The sequence below is a fragment of the Maylandia zebra genome, linkage group LG5, assembly GCF_041146795.1.
Source record: "Maylandia zebra isolate NMK-2024a linkage group LG5, Mzebra_GT3a, whole genome shotgun sequence".
Taxonomy (NCBI): Eukaryota; Metazoa; Chordata; class Actinopteri; order Cichliformes; family Cichlidae; genus Maylandia; species Maylandia zebra.
In genome coordinates this window covers 40,472,945-40,489,356 of record NC_135171.1, presented here as the reverse complement: position 1 = coordinate 40,489,356, position 16,412 = coordinate 40,472,945, and the positions used below count along the sequence as shown (strand labels likewise).

Here is a 16,412-nt window from a genome sequence, read left to right as displayed (position 1 = left end):
GGTGGACGCCCGAGTTTCCCGTGAACATGGTAACATTTCTGACTAACTGTGTCGCTGCCCCGCAGGCTGTTTGAGGGCATCATTTAATTTTTTCCTGCTGTGCTCCTTTTCCTTCTGTATATCAGGAACGTCGTTAATCTAACTTTTGATCTTTCTGTGTTCGCTTTAATGCCGTTTCCCTGCTTCATCACGACTGTGTCAGACAGCTGCTGCATAACAGACATATTTTTATTGATCTAAAAAGGAAAACAAGCCTTTTCCCTGTGTTTTCTGTACATGCATTAATCTGCACATTTCATTTTTTTTTAATAGTCCTGATCGGGGATGAATTTTTCGCAGGTTCGTTAACTGCTCCGGAGCATCTGCAACACGAGCAGGAAAAATCTAACAGATGTGCATCATAAATCTGCCTTGTGGTATTTTGCAGAAATGCCCCTTTAGGGACACGTATGCTGCTCTTCTGATGAAATGCAATATGTTCAGCCACCTGCCCAGTAATGTGACGGAGCAGACGAGCTCAGACACTGATGCCTTCCAACTCCGTTTTAATTTCATGGAGATTTAATGTGTCATTTGGAGAAAATTTGACTTCTTTTATTACGTCCAAATGGATCATTGGGTCAGTTCATATGCTTTTGACTTCATACGCTTTATGGCTGAAACTGTAATTGCTCGAAATGGGTCAGTGCATCACCATTTAGCAAGTTAAGGGTTCCCCTCGGAGGTTTTTGAGGAGTCAACCTGCTAACGTCTCACAAGGACACGCGTCCACACTCTGCTATGGAAAGACTTACGCTCTGTCCTCCTGCCTCACTGAACAGCTGCTATTTTTCTCATCTTGAAGGTCAAATGAAAAGATGTTTCTTTAATTGTAAAATTAACTGAACCCACCAGGAGAACGTGAAGAAGCAACATCCATGATGTTCTGTCTAAAACAGATCCCCAAAGTTAAAACAGCACCAGGATTCTCTGGTGTAATGCCATTTTGGACCACAAGAGGAAGTAGTGAGTAAGTCTGCCCAACATGAGCGTTATCAAAGTTATTGTTAGCTTATATTTGTGCAAAATTCACATTTCTGTTATTTGTACCAGAACCGTGACACGTGAAAAGGGCGTCTTCCTGTCGTAATGTCTGTGATGTAGAGACACAGAAGCACGCGTTGCTACGTTATTGATCTGATTTCTCATAGTTCAGCAGAGGAAACCAAAAAAGTGCATTCTGGGTAAACTTTAAAAGTTCTACCACCATGTGAGACACTGTAGGCGGCTGCTCAGGACGAGTTAAAGCGCATGAAAGGACATTTTAATACCAGGCTTATCTTCTAGTCCTGATTCCTGCTTTCTGACACAGACTGGACCCATCAGCTGGGTGGGTTATAAAGCCTGTAAACCCCGTACAGGGTTAGGAAGGAGGAATCGATCCATAGCACAGAGTTTACAGGCACTGAGTCACTGCTGGAGCCTCAAGTGGTCACAGGAGGAACTACAGTTTAAGTTTGTTCATTCGTTTCCTTTTCTTCCTCCCTTCCATCATCTTCTCTAATGTCTTTCCTTCATCCTTTCTTTCCTCCTTTCCTTCCATACTTCTTTATTTCCATCACTGATTCTTAATTCCTTGCTTCCTTTCCTTTTTCATTTGTTCCTTTCCATTTGTTGTTCCCTTTTCAACTTCTTCATCCTCATACCCTTTCCTTTTCATATTTCCTTCCTTTCTACTTCTGTCATTCTTCCTTCTGCTTCCTTTTCCCCTCTTTTCTTCCTTATTGTTTCCTTCTTTATTTCCTTTACTATTTCAGTCGAGCTGTAATATCTGATATAATAACCAAACTGAGGCTCATGTTGTCTCCGGCTGGGACGTCATCCGTCTTGTTTCCTGTAAAATTCCCCGTCTGTTCACACCAGTCGGGGCTTTTGTGACATTCTCCGAACGACTTTGTTGAAAAAAAGGAAAAAGGAGCCACTTGTGTTAGAACCCGAGCTCATATTCATTAAACTTAAATCATTCGGCGCCCCGTCCTCTCAAGCACAGATGATTTATAACCACCTGAAGACTTTCTCATAATTATGAGACAGTAAGTGTCAGATATGCAGCATTAATCTTATCACAGACTTGAATAATGATGTTCCTGATGAATCCATCACGTCTTCAACTGAAACGTCTTTAGGTCTGCTGATTAATGTCGTTCCTGCTGAACTCTGAACACGCTGCAGTGTGTTTGCATTTTTACAGCTCTGAGTGAAACAAATTAGACCCAAAGGTCTCCTTTTCTTTGTTCCCTTCTTTTCTTCCTTCTTTACTTCCTTTCATATTTGCTCCCTTCTTTGATTTTCCCTTTCCTCCTTCACTCCTTAATTCATTTGCCCTTTCTGGTCTCATTCCTTACTTCTCCTTTGCTATCCTTATTTCATCCTTCTTTCCTTCCTTTGTTCCTACCTGCTTCTTTGTTCCCTTTCCTTCTTAGTCTTCTTCTTCCCGTTTCATTCCTTCCTTAGGTACTCTCATTTCCTTTCCTTTCTTCCTTCCTTTCCTCTCTTTCTGTCATCCGTTTTCCCTTCCTTCCTGCCTCTTCCCTAACCCCCTTTCTTCTTTCGTTTTCTTCCTTCCTTTCCTTCCGTTGTCAGCTTTCTTCCTTTTTTTGCCTCCTTCTCCTTTCCTTACTTCCTTCCCTTTCCCAATCTCCTTCTTTCCTTCCTTTCCCTCTTCCATCCTCCTTTCCTTTCCTTTCTAGTCTAATTCTTTTTGAACATCAACAGCTGAAGTGAGCAACCTTAGTTCAGCTCTCGCGTCTCTCTGACCCACAGAGCATGACGAGCAACACTTCTTTACTTTTGTTCAGTCTTTATTGGCATGACCAGAAATCCAAGCATCTCCCACACAGTCCACGACTCTTGTGACCCATCGTTTGAAATCCTTTTCCATCCCTTCCTCTTATCATTAGTCTTGTTTTCGAGTTGAAGGAAAGTGAAGTCCGGTGCATTTGTTGTTGTAGCAGCACAGACGCAGACAGATCCTCCAGTGTGCGTCTGTTTCATCACGAGCCCAACACACGGGGACCAGTTCAGTACCAGTTAGTGCACGAGATCATGAAACACATGCTGTCCACCCTCCTGTTTCCCATCCTGCACTGGGGCAGCTCTCCTGGCACCTCTGTGGAAGAGAAACACGTTTCAAAAATGTTGAAATTTGCATGAATTTCAGTGCGCGGTGACATTTTACTCCTGTAAAATGAAAATCTGAGTACGACCTCTTCTGAAAGGAAACAATCTTTTTTATAATTACAGGTCAGCAGTTACTAAAAATACACCAGATTCTTGGCGTGAACGCAGGAGAACAAACACATCGCTGTGCTTCCATCGTGGAGTCGAGCGTTTACCTTCAGGAGTCGCGTCCTCAGTTTTGTCACACTGCTCGTGTTTTTCAGTTTCCTTCTCGGCCTCCTCAGCCTTCCTCTCGTGGCTCTGATCACTTCCCATCTTTGGTCATGAAAAAGAGTCCCGCCTGAGGAAAAACACACAGGTGGAAGCTGAGGTTAAAGGACTTACAGAAGGAAAACACTAAAAAGATCTTTTGGTTTCAGTCAGAGCCGAATGAGAAGACGGAGCAGTGACTACCTGAGAAGTTTTATCATTTAATTGGGGTTAATAAATAGCAAATATGGCAGGTTGAAAGAAACCGCAGAGTGAAGAGGGTGAAAAGTCAAAGGCTTGTTACCCACAAACTCTTCTTCTATCTAAACTGAAGAGGCGGTGCAATGTATGCAGTGGAGGGTGAAATGAGACGGGGAGAGGACAGAGATAGAAAGGCCTTGATAGCGAGGAAGAGAGATACAGACGGAGAGGAAGAGGACAGCAGACATCACCGCCACTCCTGGTTATCAGCTCGGACATCCCTAATCCCGTCCAGGACACCAATCCAATCAGACAAACACAATCAGCTCGCCGGACGCAGCTCGAGGGATCATCTTACTCTGCTCAACACGATCGCCGCGAGCTGCCCAGGCTTTCCCGGCCATGTGTAATGCATGCTGGGAAATTACACATAACCAGAAGGGCTTTTCAGCATCGTGTTACCCTGACGATAAAGCATACGAGTGTGTCGGTGCTTCACGAGCTGGAACAGTAAGAAAACACCGCCATCATCAGCTAAAAGCATAAACGCTGCTAAGTTCATTAACTGGCTGAACAGAAGCTGTTTGGAGAGTCTGAATAAATCATGCAGTCTCATCCACTCAGATCTGAGAGTTCCTCTGCAGTCCTCCCCTGAAGGCCGAACCAGAGCCAGTTCTGTCTGGTAACAGGAAGCAGCATCTACACCTGCTGCTGACGTCCTGTGGAGCCACAGCAGCGCTGGGATGTTTGTGCCCTGGTTGGTGACCGTTGCTGGAAGCTGCTGGAGGATGGTGCTGTACCAATAACCTCCACCCGCTTGCTTTGGTTGGTGTCACCCAAATAAACTATGGGCAACCGCTGCAACGGCCGGCGGCTGCCAGATGTTTGCAGACCGGTCTGTGTGACCGAGTCCTACCGTTAAGAAGTGCTGATGTTAAATATGATTCAACCTTAGAGAAAAACAACTGAACTAATCGTTCAGCTTCTGATTGGTCGGCCTGCGGCTCCAGACGCTCCAGACTCAGACGCATGAGCACCAGCTCGGGGACAGCTGGGACGTTTCTGGAACAAACGAGAACAAAATGCTGCTGAATATTTTCACACTTTTCATTCACGGCACAGAGACAAACGGAGTCTCTAACACCGCCGGCGAGCCAGTGGAAGAAACGGCGGCAGTAAAACAAGAAGATATTAACTGCCTCACAAATGTGTAATGACTGTGGCCTTCTGGCCGGACCCCGAGGCAGTAACTTGTGATAATTTTCACATAAATGTGATTATGAGCCTCTCCTTTGGCCCAGATCTAAATCTAACACCAGAGGAGGCTCATCTGCTGGATGAGCGTTAAAGTGGAGCACAAAGAAAGAAAGAGAACAGCTGGATTGTTTTAACAGTAAAAATGCTGATGGCTTCGTTTCAAACACCTTTCATCTGAACCAAGTAGATAAAAAAGAGCTTTACTGGAGATTTGTGTACTTTGGTTTGTTTTGCATATATTAAGAGTTGCTTGCTGCCATCAGGCGCCTCATAAAAGTTCAAAACGTGACTTCAGAAACCAACAGGTGACATCATGGCGGCGACCTCCATCAAAACAGCCATCGACTCCAGTTGGGCCAAGACATTCAGGCCCATTTCTTAAGTGATGGCAGCTCCAAGAAACAGATGTTTTGGGGACATGTTGTTGGTCAGTGAGGAAGCGGCTTCGAAACACAAAGTGGAAAATGCCCAACCTGAGTCTTGCCCAACCTGAGCCGCACCATCACCAACAGGTGATGGTGCGGCGGCCACGTTCCATTTTTATAGAACTATACCACAAAAAAAGGATCATGATACTTGTTCCTGGATAAATAAAGATATTCATAAATCTGCTGTTTACTGGCTTTATTCACAGAGCTGACCTGACGATTCAAATAATCTGGCAACCCCCAAAGTTCTTCTCATTAATGGGTTAGAAATGAGTCATGTCAGAAAGCAGTCCCGTTAAAATGGAACAAACGAGCACCGAACAAACTCATCACAGCGACGTGTGTTTCATAGCTGAACTTCAGAGTGTCTCGATCAGCATTCAGAGCGGTCGCCTCGCTTCCCTCCTCGACTCTGTGCAGCACGGATCACAGCGGGAGAGAAAGCCGAGCTAAAAATAGCTCCCTCCTCTCAGATATTGTTTTGTTTTGACTTGTGCGCCTCCTTATCTCTGCCGCTGCCCTCTTCAGCTCACGACAAACCGATTCGGCTTTTCCACAGCCCGAGGGCTCCCATCTGAACACAAAACTACATGTGACCCACAGAAAGCAGCTGCTGGCTGCAACAGCATAATGCTGTGGCAGGTACCTCCGATCTGACAACTCCACAGAGACCAACGGTGAATGCAAAATGATTTTAAATGAGCACAAAGAGGCAAGCTGACTGAAAACAGACACAAAACATGCACAAAAATGATCACAATGAGGCACAAAATGACTAAAAACGGACAGAAACCAACATCAAAGATGACAAAGTGACATCTAGGAGACATAAAATGACAAAATGCAGAAAAACCACAAAGATTTTCTGTAAAACAACTTAAAAAAGAAAAAATGACACAAAACAGGTGCAAAAAGACCACAAAGAGACTGAAAATGACTGTGACGAAATGCAAAAAGACTCAATATTTCTACAAAACAACAAAAAATGAACAAAGTGACAACAAAGAGACCAAAGTTACACAGAAGGCCGTCTCTCTGAATGCTGCTATACTCGAACAAACCACGCTGACTTCAGTTCTCGCTTTTTTTCTGTCAGTAATGAAAGACTTTTGGCACGAATGGGGTCCACCCACTAGGAAATAATTAAGATAAATAATCTCTCAGCAGCAGATTAATTACAGCCTATCTGCATTACTGATTCGATTAAAGCCAGAGTGAGTTTGCCTCAGTTTTATTCTCTCTCTGCTCTGATGAACGGCTGTCACCGATTCAGGACTGTGTGGCGTTAGCTGACAGACGTTAGACGCTGCTTCATGCGTAATAGATCCACGACTTTAATATTTTTACTGTAAATGTGCTGAATGTTTCCAGCTTCTTTATTCGCTGATATACGATACGCAGGTTAAAATCCCACATCAGCCTTTTCTGTAAAAAACAAGACCAGAAATCTCTGATGTCTACTGGAAATACTGCAGCAAAGGTTTATGATTATAAAAGTGCTTAATGTTGTACATGATCAGATTAAATCACACATGCTGGCTTTGGCTCAGACTCGAACTGTCAGCCTGCCAGTTATCTCAAAGAAAGCAGTCTGTGGGAGGCAGAAACAAATGACTAAGAAAAAACAAAAATGATGACTCAAGAACTGAAAATGAGATGAAAAAGACTTTAAATCAGTATAAAGAGATACAAAAACAACTTAAACTGCATACAAAACAGCCAGAAAGAGCCTCAAAATGACTAAAAATTGGTAGAAATGACGTCAGGGACACAGAACAATTAAAAACTGGTGCAAAATCTGCACAAACAGACACAAACCGAGAACAAAGACACTCAAATGTCTAAAAATAGGCTTGAATGACCACAAATAGACTTAAAATACACGCAAAACAACAAAAACAGACCGATGACTGAAAAGATGCATGAAAACTAAAGGCGCGCGAACTCAAAGACCACGCCCAAGCTGCTGCAGGTTCATGTTTCCCTTCTGCAGGAACACCTGTGCAGATGTGGGCGGAGTCTAAGAGGACAACCCCGGAACCAGAAGTGTGTTTGTTTGTGTCTGTGTAGCTGTGCCTCATCAGACCTCCACGGCCTGCTCCTCATTACAAACACCAAACATGTCCTGACTGTTTAAGCATCGTGTGTCACCCATTATGAGGGGATCACGCGTGTTTCAGGCTTTCTAACTCCGTGTTGGTGACACGTGTGGGTCCGCTCCAGCCTGCAAACATGTTTACATCTGATCGCTTCGCCTGCAGAGAGCACAGGAGCTCCGACAGCCGCTCGGGGAGCACAGATTAATTTTAGCCCACCTAATCGACCCCCACGAAGCCCGCGAGACCGCTCCGTCTGTGTCGGCCGCCGGTTCCGATTAGTTTGCGATGTTTCCAGGCAGAGAATCCCGATCGACGTGTCGGCGGAGTGAAGGCTGTGGAGATCCTGATGGAGGAAGAAGGATCACTCCGCGGAAATCTCCAAGCCAACGCGGAAGTGCCGCAATCTGCAATTCCTCTTACGTCCAGCAGAGGCAGCAGCGTGGCAGCCCCATAGACTTCCACAGTAAAAGACAGAAAACGTATTGTTGTGATCAAAGATACAAACAAAGAGAAAAAAAAACAGACCAAGCTGAACACACAAAACACAAACAACAAAGTAAAGAACAAAAGGTTTCTGCAAAATGATCACAAAGAGACCAGAGTGATTGAAAATAGACAAAAATAGAATTTATGACAAGGACACGCCAACAACAACTGACATCAGACACTGAGTGATCACAGCAGTAAAACTCCAGACGAAAAATGACCACAAATAGCAAACCAGAGACGTGCAAAATGATACAAACAATGAGATGAAAACGGTGAAAAAATAGATGCAAAATAAGTGAAAATAGAAACTTAAAATATCCATAAACAGAGAAAAAGCTCTTTAAGCTCCTCTAACGTCTGCCTGGACGTGTTTATTCAACCCTTCAGAGGTCCAAAGAGAGACTCTTCTCCAGAGATGGGCAGTAACGATGTAAGGGATTACCATTGCACAAAAGGTAATTAGATTACTGTTACTTTCCCGTAAGCACGCCGCGTTACTAAAACCGTGATTTTTTTTGCAAGAGTGTCTGATGACAGTGACGTAAGCAAGTGCGACATTGTGACAACAGCTGTCTGCAGATCAACAATGGATCACATATGGAGTGCAGAGAGAGTATGAGCGTGCAGCGTTTAAAGCGTGGAAGTACTGACCTTACTTTGAGTTTGATTCCATAAAAAGTGACAAAAACATTAGTGTCCGCTGTGCGTGGGAAGAAAACTTCTTTTTACAGCGAAAAAACCCCTAAACTTCCAACAAGCACCGAGTAGCTACGACGTAATGGGAAACTCACAGAGAAACTCACGGATTCTTCCACTGACCACGGCACACCTGCACCAGGGTAAACCTCCGCCTGCCCCACTCCTGCTTTACAGGTGAAAATAGAGCAACAGGACCGCTGAGTCTTTGACTTTATTTATTTTCTGCTGTGTTTTACTTGCATCTATTTGAAAGACTGAGTGTAAACACACAAAACATTTTATTTTATGTGCTGGAATGTGCAGAAAATAGGTTTAAATGTTAAACTAATTTCTTCCAGTCAGAGAATGTTGCATATAATTAAATGTTTGCTTGATGCATAAAGTTAAAAGATTAAAACTAATAAAACAAGTTTTAAAAAGAGACTTTTCCATTTGATTACATTTTGTATGATGGATTATGCAGAAAAAGTAGAATTGGGCTGAAAGATCTATCACTTTATCACCTCTTCAGGTTGTAAATCGTGTTTTTAAAAAGTAACTAAGTAACTAAGTAATTAATTACTTTTGAAAATAAGTAATCAGTAAAGTAACGTGATTACTTTTTGGGGGAAGTAATCAGTAATTAGTTACTGTTTACTTTTTTCAAGTAACTTGACCAACACTGCTCTTGTCCAAAGATGAGGTGGATCGTTGGCTGTGACAGGTCCTCGGATGTTTTTATATTTCTGTGAGGAAACTTTTGGAAACACTTCACATGAAGATGGAAGTCTAAATGCACTCTGTGCCCGCATCAGGCACACTGGGCGCACCTGCGCAGGTATAAACAGACTTTAACGCTGGGGCGGAGTGATACCTCTTACTTCTCTCTGCCGCTCTTTGTTCCCTCCGCCCTGGTAACCCACCCCACACCCATCTCTACCAACCTGCTGCTGTGACGTCACGCAGGTGGTGAGCTAATGGAAGTGTCACCAAAACAAGACGTCACGCGGAGAGGCCGACGTGATAGGCTGAGAGAGCAAACCACGGCGCAGCACGAGGACGGAGGAGGAGGAGGATGGCGGTTGCTATGCAGGTTGTTGAGGAAGAAAAAACAGTTTAAAGTTTTTTTTCATGTTGCCTCCTCCTGTGCTCGTGCACGCGCTCGCAGGCACAGAGACATGGTGTAAAAACCTGCTGGAAAAATAACTAAATAACTTAGAAGGCAGAACACCTTCATTTCAGATCATCCAGAACAGCACAGATTATTAATATGAAATTAAAAAAACAAACCTGAATGTGTAATAATTTAGTGTCAGAAATGAATTCATAATTGACATGATTTTGTTTCTGTATAAAAACAGCTGCTCATCATGGGATGGGAAGAAGGGTCCACACTAAACACTGACTCTGCATACATTTCATTTAAATGACAATAAAGTTCTTTTTAAAAAAGACAATCATGATTATTCTTTTGATATCTCAGAGATGTATCAGAAACAATCTAGATTTAAAAGTGAAGCAGCAAAGTGTCTGAAACATAGAATTTGTGCCACCGACAAAACTTTAGCCCAAGACTGTTTAACCACAGAGCCTCGCTCTGCGTGAGGCACGGTGACAGTATGAGACAGTAACAGAGGTAATAATTATCATTTTAATACCACACTTATTATTTTGAATGTATCTTTCGGTGTAGTTTTGCATTTAATTTTGCAGTTTTCTGCATTTATTCCAGTTTTACATCATTAGTGTATTGTAGCTTTACACGACTAAAACTTCTCAGGACTTTATTTAATGTATTTAACGAATGATGGCATGTATGTGTATGTATATATATGTATGCGTGTATGCGGAAATATGTGTGTGTATGTATGTACGCATGCATACATGTATATATACATATGTATGTATGTGCGTGTATGTTTGCAGGTGTATGTATAACTTGTCCATATCTTTCTTGTGTAAATGTAAATTTGTCTGTGATTGTGTAAATACTTACGCTATTGTGTACTTCCCACACATAGAGAAATGCCAAACAGCCTTTCATTGTTCTTGTAACAGTGACAATGAAAGCTATTCTATTCTGTTCTATTCTAAAAGTAATGGGTAAAAGTCAAACTAGGGTCAAAGGTCAGAAACTAGCAATATTTATAAAGCAACAGATAATTTCATGCTTTGCATTGGGACCATAATAAAATGAATCGTCACTTTCAAAAACAATGAATAAAAAAAATAATAATTTATTGTGTTTATTATTAACAAACAGCAGTTTGTGGACGTTCGGGAACGAAAAGAGACACGTCAGTGTTTTTGGACGGACTTTATGAATGAGACATAAAATAAAAAAATTAAAACGAAACAATAAAAAAATATTTGAATCCAGCTTGACAGTAAATAAAAACAAAGATATATTAAGATTTTTAAAGAGGGAACCGCTGTTTGTTTTAAAAGTGAAAAAAAAAAAACATGTGTTACGTCTTACGTCACCACGTTAACCCCGAAGCGGAAGTGAACACGTGGGGTTGAGGCACGGCACCACATCGCATGTTTGGAGGCCACGAGTCTGTTTCAGGTGATTTCTCCTCTTTTCACGTAAATTTTACCAAGTTATTGAAGAACTGACGTCACGGCGTGTGACGTTTAGGGTGTCCAGTGATTTTAAAAACGTTTTAATGAGACCGTTTCCGGTCTGAAAGCTAACCTGAGGGAAAGTAGCCGGTTAGTTAGCCAGTTAGCTGGTTGTCAGCGCTCGTAAATATCCAGGTAAACAGACAGACAGGTGTGACTTCGGGCTATAAACCGTCACTGCTGGTTTTCAGGTGTTTCACAGGTAAATCATCCACCTCTTCCTCCGTCTTCATCATGGCTGTGAGAGCCGCCTTTGAGAAAAACAACGAGATCGGCTGCTTCGCCAAACTGACCAACACGTACTGCCTGGTGGCCATCGGCGGCTCCGAGAACTTCTACAGGTGAGTTCACCTTTGAACAAGCGCCACACTTTGATAACTTTGAGGTGAAGTTGGGACCCAAAGTTACAGCCAGATGTCATCAAGGTGCGTCACATTCCTCAGCCTTTATATAACGAGCTGTGTTTCCTGCTACCGGAGTCAGTCCAGGTGATCCGGTCTCAGTCAGCTGTGTTATAATAATAAACTTAATAATCTCCATCCATCACCACTTTGGTAAACACCTAGGCGTTCCCTGGCTCCGCCCCCAGGCCTCCTCCCTGTAGAACGCCTCACCTGGCTCCTTTCAATGAGGAGGAACAGCGGCTCTACTCCGAGTCCCTGACCGTGTGACAGTGTGATTCTTTCAGTCACTACCCAGAACCTGTAGGTGAGGGTGGAGGTGTAGATCTGCCACCAATTCAACAGCTTCACTTTCACACTCAGGTCTCTGTTCACCAGAACAGACCGGTACAGCATCCACGTCGCTGCTAACGCTGCGTCAGTCCATCTGTCATCTCCCACTCCTCCCTCCTCTCACTTGTGAAGACCCTGAAATATTTAAGCTCCTCCAGTTGGGGCAGTAACTCCTTCCCGGAATGGGCACTCCGCCCTTTTCTTGCTGAGGACTGTGGCTTCAGACTTGGAGGTGCTGATTCTCATTTCTGTTGCTTCAGACTCTGCAGCTAACGCTCCAGTGTGAGCTGGAGGCCACCAACAGAGCCACAGCATCTGCAAAAAGCAGAGATGAAAGTCCAACAAAGTGGAAGCCTCGTGGCTACTGATGGTGATCACTGATATCAGTGTTTCACTTGGTTCTTGTTGACGTATATTTTCCTCGTCTGTTGGAAGTAATCTGATGTTGTGTGTTCAGTGTGTTTGAAGGGGAGCTGTCAGAAACCATCCCAGTGGTTCACGCTTCCATAGCAGGCTGTCGCATCATCGGGAGGATGTGTGTGGGTGAGTAAAGCTGGATAAATGTGTGCAGTGTATGCATCCTTCACAACACACCACTGCCTGCCTTCATCTTTAAACATGGCCGTCGCACTCCTCTGTGCTCGGACCGCTGCAGTCAGACTCACTCGACTCGTTCCTGTTTGTTCAGGAAATCGTCACGGCCTCCTGGTTCCCAACAACACGACAGACCAGGAGCTGCAGCACATCAGAAACTGCCTCCCAGACACCGTGAGGATCCAGAGAGTCGAGGAGAGGCTGTCCGCGCTTGGTAACGTCATCGCCTGCAATGACTACGTCGCGCTGGTCCATCCCGACCTTGACAGGGTGAGACAATCAAACGCGCCCCATCCCTCGGCTGTTCTGAGGGTTACATCGTTTTGTTTGGCTGGAATAATTCACGTTTTACTTAAATTAGTGAAGTAAAATATGAAACTCTTCTGTACTCGCCTGTGAAGCTTCTAACAACCTCATTCAGCTCACTCAGATATTTTTTTCAAGCTGTTTCGGTTTAATGTTTCAGGCTGTGCATTTACTCTACAGACACTGTATTCAAAATATTCTTCAGCTCATCCTCTTCCTTAAAGGTCACCACCTGCCACACTGCAGCAGGTTTAGTTCACTAAATGATTTTTCCAATTAGAATTAAAGCTTAAATAAATTCATTTAACTCTTTTTAAAATTTCACTAATTTTTCCAACTTGGAGGACAATCGTCATTTCAGTCCTGACCAAAATAGTCGAGCAGATGTTCATTTGAGAAAAAAAAACACTTTATTGAAATTTAGCTGAGTCAGAGGTTCTTAGTTAACAGCCAGGCAGCTGGAAGTCCCGCCTCCCACAGCCCAGTCTGTGCACAAGCATCTTCCTCTGTTTCATATCGAGGATCCTCGTTTGGCTCTGAGCAGATTTCACAAGAAAGAGTCCAAAGTTTCCAAACCGGAAGGTTTCAGCTGAGGAGGGAGGCCAGGAGGAGGGGGAGGCCAGGAGGAGAGGGAGGCCAGGAGGAGAGGGAGGCCAGGAGGAGAGGGAGGCCAGGAGGAGGGGGAGGCCAGGAGGAGGGAGACCAGGAGGACACCCGCCGTTTTTTATCTTTCCTCTGGGTTTGCATCATCGATTGAAGATGACAGTGTGCCGTTATCACTGTGTGCTGTTTGGTCTTTGTGTCCTGCCACACTGAGTGAAATTGAGTGGAGACTGACTCAGAGTCTGAACTCTGTCAGAGCTTCAGACACCGTCAGAAACCGTCACATTTACTGAGGTCTGCAGCAGCGGTCCCCGGGCCCCGCCCCCTCTGTGAGTCGTTTGGTGCCGACCCGCGAGAGTTGAGAGGTGTGAGATTTATGGGTTTCAGGGTTTTTATCGTTAACTCGGTTTCCCTGGGTCTTTTCCCGTGTTGTCTTATTTTGAAAGAAATATTCACATGTTACCATAGCGACCAGAGAGCATTAAGGGGCAGAGAGGAGGATGTTACCCTCAGTGTTGTTGGTGCGTTTCAGGAGGGCGCTGCTAATAAAGTTACACAGTGTTTATTATTATATTTACAGAATACCACAGCTCTTGTCTCGGTCGTATCATTTTGTTTTGTTGTAATTATCCACGACACCTTCAAGGCCGGTCCGTGAAAATATTGTCTGACATTAAACTGTCTGTGGCTCAAAGGTTGGGGACCGCTGCTGTACATCCTGTAGTTTGGTTTCTGGAGGGCGGACGTCTGCGCTGTAAATAAAGCGTGAGAGTGAGACATCTGAGGCATGTGACCTGAAACTCTGGCTCGTGCTTTCTCAGCCGGCTCAGTGCAGGAGCTGTGTCACGGTCCTCGCTGACGTCTCGCCGTATTTGTCCCCGTGCAACTTCATCCACTTCCCAAAAATGAAAATCAGTTGAGGAATCAACACTTGGACACTGGAGGTGATCCACTTCCTGTTGCAGAGGCGCAAGTACAAGGGTACATAACAGGACCTAAAAAATGTCTCAAGAGAGGCCTGATTTATCAGATAGTGTGAAACAGGTTTGCCTTGTTTTTAGCCGCCTGATGGGGTGTAATGTGCTACAGCTGCCAGAAGGTGGAGGTAATGCACCTGAAAGCTGCTTGTATGCTGCTCACACTGTGTGTTTGTACAGAGAGAGATTCAATAATGGCGCACTGAGGTCATTGAAAAAACCAAAGAGGACTACAGCCAGCGTTTTATGTCAAACATTAAATTAAAGCTTGAGAGCGAACAGCGCCGTGTTTGTGTGTGGTGGAAGTGAATACAACAATCTGTGGCTGTGAGAGCAGTATGGTTTTCCCCGGGTTCATGCTGACACTCACTCTGTTCCCAGGAGACAGAGGAGATCCTGGCGGACACGCTGAAGGTGGAGGTTTTCCGTCAGACGATAGCGGAGCAGGTCCTCGTCGGCTCGTACTGCGCGTTCAGCAACCAGGGAGGCCTCGTCCACCCGAAGACGTCGATAGAAGATCAGGACGAGCTGTCGTCGCTGCTGCAGGTGCCCCTGGTGGTGAGTGCAGCCTGCACGCCGTCACGTGAACTCGACGGTACGAGACGCATTGTAATTTTTGTGACCGGCTTCCTGTTCAGGCGGGCACGGTGAACCGGGGCAGCGAGGTCATCGCGGCGGGGATGGTGGTCAACGACTGGAGCGCGTTCTGCGGCCTGGACACAACCAGCACGGAGCTGTCGGTCATCGAGAGCGTGTTCAGACTCGGTGACACGGCGCAGCCCTCCGCCATCGCCACCAGCATGAGGGACTCGCTGATCGACAGGTAACGCACAAACACACCTGTACTCACACGACAGCGAGGGCTGGTCCTGCGCGCTTGAAGCAGGATCACTGCCTGCAGCTGTTCCTGCCTCTGAGGGAGAGTAACTCTGATTCTGGAGCTCGCAGGTGGAAATGAGGTGACGTGTAAACCTTGTAGTCTGACCTTCCTCCTCTCTGCTCTGTTTCCCATCAGCATGGCGTAGACCCGCCTCCCGTTTGCCATCGAGGAGCTCTGCTGCCTGAAGCTCTGCCGCCGGACTTCATTTCTGCACCTCAAACTTCTCCTTCCACACAACACGACTCCCTTTAACTCCAACAGCCTCCTTCTGTTTCTCCTTTCGTACTTCCAACACCTTTTCCCGGGTAGAGTAAAACATCCTGGCAGCTGAAACGGTTTCACAGGACCGGGGACGGGCAGAGAGGGAAATAATGCAGAAATAATAACCCTGTGGTTACACAGTGACGATGTGCACCTGTGCTGGATGTGATTATTGACCCTGATGCTTCAGGTACAGAACGGCTCGATTAGTCTCTTAAAGTCAGTCAGAACACATTTGTATGACGTGTTTCTGTGCACTTACTCTGAAATGATTTCTGGCGGTAACGATGAGAGCGCAGTGTAATTAGCAAACACAGGAAACGCTCCTGCAGAGATGGATGTTCTTCCTCAGACTGTGTGACGAGACAAACTAGACACGGAGGAAGTTTCTTAATGTCTTGTGTGTCTTGTATAAAAAATAAAGCCCATCATCTTTTTATCTGTTTGCTGCTTTTTCTGTTTCTCCTTTCAAAAACTCACAGTGAGGATTAATAATAATAATAATAATTGACCTCACAGCTGCAAAACCTCCATAAGAGGTTTGTAGGAAGCCGGAGATGATGTGCAGCTCCTGGAGTGCATGGAAGTGAAGATTGTTTTAGAGGGCAAAGGTCCAAGAAGTCGAAGCTTTTCCCTCTAAAACGAATCTGGTGACCCTCAGGAGGGACTCCACCCTCAGTTTGGACAAAATTGTCTAACAGGAAATGAGGGCGAGATTTTATTTCTGCACAATGATTGCTTCTGTTTTTTTAATACTTGGACTCACTACAACACACGAAGGTTTCTCAACAATGGTTGCAGATTTTTTTCTTTCCTTCTCTAAAGTTTTCAGGAGTTTCGGTGAATTCTGACCTGAGGTGTTTACACCTGCA

At 44.7% G+C, this 16,412-nt stretch overlaps 1 protein-coding gene and 1 long non-coding RNA gene across 2 annotated transcripts; one reads left to right on the top strand and one right to left on the bottom strand.

Moving 5' to 3' along the window:
* Positions 1-210: 210 nt before the first annotated feature.
* LOC101472852 (uncharacterized) lies at positions 211-7,779 on the bottom strand. Its single transcript, XR_191381.5, has 3 exons — positions 7,610-7,779; positions 3,375-3,499; positions 211-3,148 (listed from the first exon to the last, which is right to left on the bottom strand). It is a non-coding gene; the product is annotated as an uncharacterized LOC101472852 (long non-coding RNA).
* A 3,232-nt stretch (positions 7,780-11,011) lies between these two features.
* eif6 (eukaryotic translation initiation factor 6) lies at positions 11,012-15,979 on the top strand. The gene is made up of 7 exons (XM_004558992.2): positions 11,012-11,129; positions 11,377-11,526; positions 12,377-12,462; positions 12,608-12,783; positions 14,781-14,957; positions 15,038-15,222; positions 15,415-15,979. The coding sequence occupies exons 2-7, from the start codon at positions 11,420-11,422 to the stop codon at positions 15,422-15,424; spliced, it is 741 nt and encodes a 246-aa protein (XP_004559049.1). The 5' UTR covers positions 11,012-11,129; positions 11,377-11,419; the 3' UTR covers positions 15,425-15,979.
* The last annotated feature ends 433 nt before the right edge of the window (positions 15,980-16,412 follow it).